The 10,000-nt window shown below is 41.7% G+C and overlaps 1 protein-coding gene across 3 annotated transcripts in view; it reads left to right on the top strand.

Annotated features, from left to right (window-relative positions):
• Nucleotides 1-10,000, top strand: part of LOC132862770 (disks large homolog 4-like) — a 30,783-nt gene that overhangs the window by 10,891 nt on the left and 9,892 nt on the right. For all 3 annotated transcript variants that reach the window (XM_060894998.1, XM_060894997.1, XM_060894999.1), the window contains 4 exons: nucleotides 1,871-2,032; nucleotides 3,060-3,110; nucleotides 7,283-7,333; nucleotides 8,436-8,560. In XM_060894998.1, coding sequence (XP_060750981.1) covers nucleotides 1,871-2,032; nucleotides 3,060-3,110; nucleotides 7,283-7,333; nucleotides 8,436-8,560 — 389 coding nt within the window. The remainder of the gene's footprint in view (nucleotides 1-1,870; nucleotides 2,033-3,059; nucleotides 3,111-7,282; nucleotides 7,334-8,435; nucleotides 8,561-10,000) is intronic.

The raw sequence follows: 10,000 nt of genomic DNA, 5'->3' as shown, positions 1-10,000 counted from the left end.
GAGAGAGAGAGAGAGAAATTTAACTCAAATAACTGATATAAATGAACTTTTATTGAGATGCACCATTATTTTATTCTAATTATTACACACTTTAAATTCTATATCTAATTAATTACTTCTTAATACTATTGTTGCTGTTGTTGTTGTTGTTATTATTATTATTTTTTTTCTATTTTCCCTCTTTCTTTTTTATCTTGTTCTTTTAATGTTTATTAATCCTTACATCAATATTCTCATTACCTGCTTTAGCAACACTGTAAACACTACAGTCATGATAATTAAGCTCACTGAACTGAATTGAGAGAGAGAGAGAGAGAGAGAGAGAGACAGAGAGAGAGAGAGAGAGAGAGAGAGAGAGAGAGAGAGAGAGAGGGAGAGAGAGAGAGAGACAGAGAGAGAGAGAGAGAGAGAGAGAGAGAGACAGAGAGAGAGAGAGAGAGAGAGAGAGAGGGAGAGAGAGAGAGAGAAAGACAGAGGGGGGGATAGGCGGGTACTAAATCAGGAAATAGGACAGTGTGTCTCTCTGACCTCATCTCCAGAAGACAGAGCTGTAGGAAAGGTAAGAAAGAGAGAGAAAGAAACAGACTGTGTGTGTGTGTGTGTGTGTGTGTGTGTGTGTGTGTGTGTGTTTATAATAATCAACTAGTTTTATTATGTCTTAATGAAAGCGTTTTTTTCACTCGTGTTCCATTTAGCAGAGCTCACGTGTCTCTCATCATGTCTCTTAGTGGCACGTACACATTTTCTAACACTCCACACTCACACTAACGTTCACATGCCACTGACTTATATATACACTGTGTGTTAATATAAAATGTCCATGCTGCGGCTATAATTCTGTTTATAAATGTGTGTGTGTGTGTGTTTATACATTTGTGTGTGTTTATACATTTGTGTGTGTTTGTGTGTGTTTATACATGTGTGTAAATGTGTGAGAGTGTGTGTGTGCATGTGTGTGTTCAAAATAAACATCAACCCACCAACACAATTGTTTATTTTCTTTAATTAACATCGATTGTTCTTTGGTTTATTTTGTTTTATTTTAATGAATAATTATGATAATTGTATATTTTTGTTGATTCCATTTTGCCTGTTTATTTTCTAATTTGCTTTATTTGTTTTTAGTGTGAAAAGTATATTTTTTTCTTTGTGTTTGTTAATTTTTTAATTTAATTAAATTTAGTTAATTTAGTTAATGTTTTTCTTAATAATTTTTGCCTTTAATAAAATTTGCAGCATAAAAACTAAGGAGCAAAGAGCGAGAAACACTCAAAAATTAAACATTTGTAAACAGGTTTAAGAGACACGAGAGACTAAAAAATAATAATAATCAACAAACAAACAAGAGATTAGGAAATATAGATCTTAGAGTTGTGGGGTCACGGTGGCTTAGTGTTTAGCACGTTCGCCTCCCACCTCCAGGGTTGGGGGTTCGATTCCCGCCACCACCTTGTGTGTGTGGAGTTTGCATGTTCTCCCCGTGCCTCGGGGGTTTCCTCCGGGTACTCCGGTTTCCTCCCCCGGTCCAAAGACATGCATGGTAGGTTGATTGGCATCTCTGGAAAATTGTCTGTAGTGTGTGAGTGTGTGAGTGAATGAGAGTGTGTGTGTGTGCCCTGTGATGGGTTGGCACTCCGTCCAGGGTGTATCCTGCCTTGATGCCCGATGACGCCTGAGATAGGCACAGGCTCCCCGTGACCCGAGGTAGTTCAGATAAGCGGTAGAAGATGAGTGAGTGAATGAGATCTTAGAGTTAAATGGAAAAAATAGGTGTTTAAAATAAAGAACAAAGAAACTAAGCTAAAATTACAGGACAGTTTATAAAGATTGGTTTACTAGAGAATTACTGTCTCTCTCCTTTCTCCTGCAGAAATACCGTTATCAAGATGAAGAGTCCCCACCCCCTGAGCACAGCCCCGCCCACATAACATCTGGAAAGAGTGGTGAGATTTTGCATCTTAGTGACGCAAGCCACGCCCCTACGGATGGTCTTCATGGTTACTCAACACATGCGCATATATCACCTGCAAAGGTATTTCTGTCTTTTTTCTATATGTACAAATTGTTTAAGACAGAGGGCTATCCCTACACTAACACTATCCCTACACTAACACTATCCCTACACTAACACTATCCCTAACACTATCACTATCCCTAACACTAACACTATCCCTAACACTATCCCTAACACTAACCCTATCCCTAACACTAACGCTATACCTAACACTAACACTATCCCTAACACTAACACTATCCCTAACACTAACCCTATCCCTAACACTATCACTATCCCTAACACTATCACTATCCCTAACACTATCACTATCCCTAACACTAACCCTATCCCTAACACTAACGCTATACCTAACACTAACACTATCCCTAACACTAACACTATCCCTAACACTAACCCTATCCCTAACACTATCACTATCCCTAACACTAACACTATCCCTAACACTAACACTATCCCTAACCCTATCCCTAACACTATCCCTAACACTAACCCTATCCCTAACACTAACCCTATCCCTACACTAACCCTATCCCTAACACTAACACTAACCCTATCCCTAACACTAACACTAACCCTATCCCTAACACTAACACTAACCCTATCCCTATACTATCCCTATCACTATCACTAACACTAACCCTATCCCTAACCCTAACCCTAACCGCTAACCCCAACCACAACCCTACTCCATACCAAGACCATAGTTCTTTTATAACCAGAGTGTTTATAAAGTGTTTACTAGGTAGCAGATTAGTGTAAACAACCACATAGTAAAGTAAAATAAAAAGTATTGTGTGGTATCTGTCGCCCCCTTGTAGTCAACATTGGAAGTGTTTCAGCACCTTGGAGAGCGATCTTTTACAGTATAAGCTTGTGTATATATTTGTTGTATCTCTGTTGGACCTGAGTAACATCTTTTATTATTTATGTCATACACTCTCACAGGAACACCTGTATCCAACCATCAGCCAATCATGTGGCATCAGCATATTTATTCAGTGCAAAGGTGTCTTAACTGTCTCACTCTATTTTCTAATTACAGCCTGTCTTACTGCCCAGCAGCCACGCCCCATACTACGCCACGTCTACTCTAGTAAGCTCACACACTGCTCTGATTTCACAGGCTTGTAGAACTCACCAAGTTATTACACAATGTGCTAGTGGATTTTAAAACTTGACACAAGCTGATTTTATTAAGCACATGATGTTATAATCATGTCAACAAATCAGACAACTGTTTCCATAGCAATGTCATCATTAAGCTAATTTTGAATATTCATAAGTCACACTGACACACACATGCATTCATAACATACGCGCATAGACAGACATATCACTACGGTGATGGGAATGTTGGTCTCCATGGCAACAAGCCCCCCCTTTTTTGGGGGGTAAAGAGAGAGAGTTTGTCTGTGTGTGTGTGTGTGAGAGAGAGAGAGAGAGAGAGAGAGAGAGAGAGAGAGAGAGAGACTGTTTTATTATTGCAAGGTGATGTTTATTAACTCTGTGTGTGTGTGTGTGTGTGTGTGTTAATTAGAGAAGTCGGTTCATTTGGGACTATAGAAGAGTAAGTAGTGGCAAAGCAATTAACACACACACACACACACACACACACAGAGTTAGAGTGAGAGAGAAGGCAGGCGGGAGCGCGCTTGCGTCACTGGAGAACCCGGGCTTGAGGTGGAAAGTATGAGAGATGGAGCACAGTGTGTTACGGTGATAAATGGTCAGAGAGGGAGTGAGAGAGACAGAGTGAGAGAGTGAGACAACTCTAGGGGGACGCCATCTTGTCGACTGGGTGTCTTGCGAGGATATTAGAAAAGCTCCTGCCTTCTATTGCATGCACGAGTGCCGGAACGCGCCCCAGACCCTGTCCGAGAGATTGCGCGCGCGCAAAGCTAACACTACTGACCAGTGGAAACAGTTCTGAATTATTCATCATCTCGTGTGTGTGTGTGTGTGTGTGTGTGTGTGTATGTGTGTGTGTGTGAGAGAGAGAGACCGAGGCGTTACGAGCCCGCAACATCTCCGCGTTTAAAGATTTTTAAGATTGCCAGATTGACCTGCTCGCGCACTGTACTGTGCAACTGTAAAGGAACGGCGACTTTGTTTACGTCATACACGTGTCCGGCAGCTCGGCTCGTGCCGCGGTGCCAGTGATCGGCGTGTGACGTCATGTTCGTGTCGGTTTGGTACGCGAAGAAGATGGGTCGCCGCTTCATCCACAACGTCCGCAAAGCCAAGAAACGGAGACAACGCAACATGGTACTGTGTGTGTGTGTGTGTGTGTGTGTGTGTGTGTGTGTGTGTGCGCGCGCGAGTGTGTTAGAGAGAGCACTAGTGTTCATGTGTTTTAGAAATGTGTGTGTGTGTGTGTTAGAGAGAGCACTAGTGTTCATGTGTTTTAGAAATGTGTGTGTGTGTGTGTTAGAGAGAGCACTAGTGTTCATGTGTTTTAGAAATGTGTGTGTGTGTGAGTGTGTGTTAGAGAGAGCACTAGTGTTCATGTGTTTTAGAAATGTGTGTGTGTGTGTGTTAGAGAGAGCACCAGTGTTCATGTGTTTTAGAAATGTGTGTGTGTGTGTGTGTGTGTGTGTGTGTGTTAGAGAGAGCACTAGTGTTCATGTATTTTAGAAATGTGTGTGTGTGTGTGTGTGTGTGTGTGTGAGAGTGTTAGAGAGAGCACCAGTGTTCATGTGTTTTAGAAATGTGTGTGTGTGTGTTAGAGAGAGCACTAGTGTTCATGTGTTTTAGAAATGTGTGTGTGTTAGAGAGAGCACTAGTGTTCATGTGTTTTAGAAATGTGTGTGTGTGTGTGTGTGTGTTAGAGAGAGCACTAGTGTTCATGTGTTTTAGAAATGTGTGTGTGTGTTAGAGAGAGCACTAGTGTTCATGTGTTTTAGAAATGTGTGTGTGTGTGTGTTAGAGAGAGCATTAGTGTTCATGTGTTTTAGAAATGTGTGTGTATTGTAAATGTCATGTGGAACATAAGTGCTGTATTCTAGCTCAGTTGGTAGGCCCCTCCCCCTTCCCCCATACTACCGTGTGATTGGTTGAATAATTAAATGATAATCTAAAGATCCCTTTGTGAGTGGGTGAATGAGTGAGTGAGTGAGTGAGTGGGTGAATGAGAAACTGTGTGAGTGAGTGAGTGAGTGAGCAAGAGTACTACTGATTGCCTGGGTTATCAGGGGGTGTTGTCATGGGTACAGACAGGCATAGTTGTTGTCTTGGTGACAGAGAGGAATAGTGATAGTCGTTTTTTTTAGGTGATTTCTCTCTCTCTCTTTCTGTGTGTGTGTGTGGGGGGGGGGGGGGGGGGTACATTATGGACCCACCACTGGACATCTCCCTCTGTGTGTTTCTGTGTGTTGTGTGAGCACATTTCCATGATTAAACACACATCAGTGAACATGCTGTGAGTTTTGTGTGTGTTATGTAACTGCACAGGAACAGGCTGAGTGAGCAGAACTGAAGTGCACACTTGGGAGTAAATCTTTATTAAGTGAGAGAACACAACACAACACAACACAACACAACACAACACAATGCAGGACGGGTTCTACATGGAACCTTGTCTGAAATGAGCTTTTCAGGGGGAAACAACTGAATATATTGTTAGATAGAACAAACATAAGGGGTGGGAGATAACGAGAGAGAGAGAGAGAGAGAGAGAGAGAGAGAGAGAGAGAAACAGGGACATTGAGTCAAAGACAAAGGGCCAAAGGGCAGATAGGGACAGGGAATAAAAGGGCAGATATACAGACACAGACAGACGCAATAACACCTTTTGTTGACATGTACTGTACAATGAATAACCACACAGGCATATTGCATTATATATAAGTGTGTGTATACTGATGGCACCATGCTCTATGTGTGTGTATCCTGATGGCACCATGCTCTATGTGTGTGTATACTGATGGCACCATGCTCTATGTGTGTGTATACTGATGGCACCATGCTCTATGTGTGTGTATACTGATGGCACCATGCTCTATGTGTGTGTATCCTGATGGCACCATGCTCTATGTGTGTGTATACTGATGGCACCATGCTCTATGTGTGTGTATACTGATGGCACCATGCTCTATGTGTGTGTATACTGATGGCACCATGCTCTATGTGTGTGTATACTGATGGCACCATGCTCTATATGTGTGTGTATACTGATGGCACCATGCTCTATGTGTGTGTATACTGATGGCACCATGCTCTATGTGTGTATACTGATGGCACCATGCTCTATGTGAGTGTGTATACTGATGGCACCATGCTCTATGTGTGTGTATCCTGATGGCACCATGCTCTATGTGTGTGTGTATACTGATGGCACCATGCTCTATGTGTGTATACTGATGGCACCATGCTCTATGTGAGTGTCTGTGTGTATACTGATTTCACCATGCTCTATGTGAGTGTGTGTGTGTGTGTGTGTGTGTATAATGATTTCACCATGCTCTGTGTGTGTGTGTATACTGATGGCACCATGCTCTATGTGAGTGTGTGTGTGTGTGTGTGTGTATAATGATTTCACCATGCTCCATGTGTGTGTGTATACTGATGGCACCATGCTCTATGTGTGTGTGTGTGTGTGTGTGTATACTGATTTCACCATGTTCTGTGTGTGTGTGTATACTGATTTCACCATGTTCTGTGTGTGTGTGTGTGTATACTGATGGCACCATGCACTATGTGTGTATACTGATGGCACCATGCTCTATGTGTGTGTGTGTGTGTGTGTATACTGATTTCACCATGTTCTGTGTGTGTGTGTGTGTACTGATTTCACCATGTTCTGTGTGTGTGTATACTGATGGCACCATGTTCTGTGTGTCTATTTTTAGCTTGACTTCACACATTCCATTTAGGAAATATAGATGCAACAATACAAAGTGTGTGTGTATGTGTTGATTTTTTATATGCGTGTGGTTCATTTGAATATTAATTGAGAAAATAATTATGTGTCATTAATTCAAGTGCATGTGTCACTGGTGTGTGTTTGTGTGTGAGAAAGCGAGGAGTGTGTGTGTGTGTGCTGTGGGTGTTGGATGAGTGTGAGTGGGTGTATGTGTGGGTGTACAGCCCGAAACAGTTGCCATAGAAATCTGAGTTGCCATGGAAACAGGGTTCCCCTGGAAGGCTTGACAGATGTTGCCATGGAGTAGCCATAACAACTAGGAAGCATTAACGAATTTCTTATTCTCTCTCTCACCATCTCTCTCTTTCTGTCTCTCTCTGTCATACTCTCGCTTTCTTTTCTAGATGAACGGATTAAGTGGAGAAGTAGAATATGAAGAGATCACATTGGAGAGGGTAAGTCCCCCCCCCACACACACACTTAAAAAACTGCTGTGTGTGTGTGTGTGTGTGTGTGGAGGTGGGATTGTGTGAGAAGGGAGTAGAACAATAGATGTGGATGACTACTCTGTTGACTACATGGATGGGGTACGAGTTAGAGGTTGGTGTAATATATACTAGACTACTGCTGCTCACTGTGTATCTCCTTACTCTCTAATCGCTGTGTATCTCCACACTGTGTCTCTAATCACTGTGTATCTCCTCACTGTGTCTCTAATCACTGTGTATCTCCTCACTGTGTCTCTAATCACTGTGTATCTCCACACTGTGTCTCTAATCACTGTGTATCTCCTCACTGTGTCTCTAATCACTGTGTATCTCCTCACTGTGTCTCTAATCACTGTGTATCTCCACACTGTGTCTAATCACTGTGTATCTCCACACTGTGTCTCTAATCGCTGTGTCTCTAATCACTGTGTATCTCCACACTGTGTCTCTAATCACTGTGTATCTCCTCACTGTGTCTCTAATCACTGTGTATCTCCTCACTGTGTCTCTAATCACTGTGTATCTCCACACTGTGTCTCTAATCACTGTGTCTCTAATCACTGTGTCTCTAATCACTGTGTATCTCCTCACTGTGTATCTCCACACTGTGTCTCTAATCACTGTGTATCTCCACACTGTGTCTCTAATCACTGTGTCTCTAATCGCTGTGTATCTCCTCACTGTGTCTCTAATCACTGTGTATCTCCTCACTGTGTCTAATCACTGTGTATCTCCTCACTGTGTCTCTAATCACTGTGTATCTCCTCACTGTGTCTCTAATCACTGTGTCTCTAATCACTGTGTATCTCCTCACTGTGTATCTCCTCACTGTGTCTCTAATCGCTGTGTATCTCCTCACTGTGTCTCTAATCACTGTGTATCTCCTCACTGTGTCTCTAATCGCTGTGTATCTCCTTACTCTCTAATCACTGTGTATCTCCTCACTCTGTATCTCCTCATAAATATCATGTTCATCTGTATCATGAGGTATTGAAGCTATGATGTAGGTTTTATGATAAACAAATGTTGAAACGTGTGTGTGTGTGTGTGTGTGTGTGTGTGTGTCTAGGGGAATTCTGGTTTGGGTTTCAGTATAGCAGGTGGTACTGATAATCCGCATGTAGGAGATGATCCGAGCATCTTTATCACCAAAATTATACCAGGAGGTGCAGCAGCTCAGGATGGACGACTGAGGTAACACATACACACACACACACACACGTGTACACACAAACATCAAATCAAATAAACTAGTTAATCTCCCTTTCTGCTATCCTGTGTACACCAAAACCAGAGCTGGATGTGTCGCTTAGGGTGTGGCACGAGGGAAAAGCGTGATGTACACGAATACTGGCAGTATGAAAGTCTTTGTGTGTGGGGACATCGGGCACAGGAGGCTTGTGTATCCTCATAAAGTCCAGGTTAGAGAGGAGACTGCTGTGGATGCTGGTGTTACTGAGCCTGTGGTTGCTGCTGGTTCTGTTGGTGCTGCAGGACCCAGTTCTTCAGCTGGACCAGTTGATACTGAGGGACCGAGTGTTACTGCTGTTGTTGAAATGAACAATAATAAGGTTAACTTTGAGGATCTGATTAATTAATACTGATCTGATTAACAATGTTGTTCCCCATCAGAATACGGATGATGGAGAAACGGTTAACTCCAGGGCTAATAATGATGTAGCAGAAATGACTGTAAACAAGGTGATTACTGATGATGATGATGAGGAGGATGATGAGGATAAAGTAAAATAAAAGGCTGATGTAGATGTAGACAGTGTGGAACATCCTGGTGTGTCACATTGAGTTGACATGAGCACAGATACAGAGATGAGACATGACGATACTCTCACTGACATGTCTGAGTTTGGACATATGGCAGATGACATGAATACTCTACAAGAAATTAATGAAATGCAAAAAACAGTTAGTTATGAAGCGTTTAGTAAAAAGAAAAGGTTTCGGTTAAAGAGATTATTGACGATGTTGAGAAAGGACAAAGCTAATGTTTCAAAAAAATAAACTGGCTAAACCACGTGGTGTCTTCTGTCCCTTGTCTTTATCTGTTTCTATTCTTTCTCCTTTTCTATCTCTCTATGGAGTCTTTAAGGTCGAGGTCCTTAAATATAAATAGGAGTAGGAACAGAAATAAGATGGTATCAGAGTTGTTTAGAATGAAAAAGCTTAACTTTTTTTTGCAAGAGATAAACACTAGCAGTGATGCTCACACTGACTGGAGCACATGGTGCGAGAGAAATCTGTCTTAAGCCATGGAACAAATACTAGTGCAGCCATTTTATTCTCTAAAACATAAATGTTAACATCTTACTAAGTGAAGAAATTGTCAAAGGACGAATACTGTTAATTAAAATAGAAACTGATTCTGTACTCTTTATGAAGCTGAAACACTATCATCAGAAATATGATGATAATGTGTGTGTAATTATTGGAGAAGATTGGAATAATTTTACAGTTGACAGGATTGGGGAGGAGCCTCACAATGAGTCAAGTGCGGTAGTATTAAAAATGATTAAAAAGTCTGATTTAATAGATTTTTGGAGAAGTAGGAACTCAGGCATTAAACAGTACACATGGTTAAAGGTTTTTGAGAATAGACTAAGTGGTGCAAGGCTGGAT

This window comes from Tachysurus vachellii, chromosome 19, assembly GCF_030014155.1.
Source record: "Tachysurus vachellii isolate PV-2020 chromosome 19, HZAU_Pvac_v1, whole genome shotgun sequence".
NCBI lineage: Eukaryota > Metazoa > Chordata > Actinopteri > Siluriformes > Bagridae > Tachysurus > Tachysurus vachellii.
This window is presented reverse-complemented; position numbering and strand designations above follow the sequence as displayed.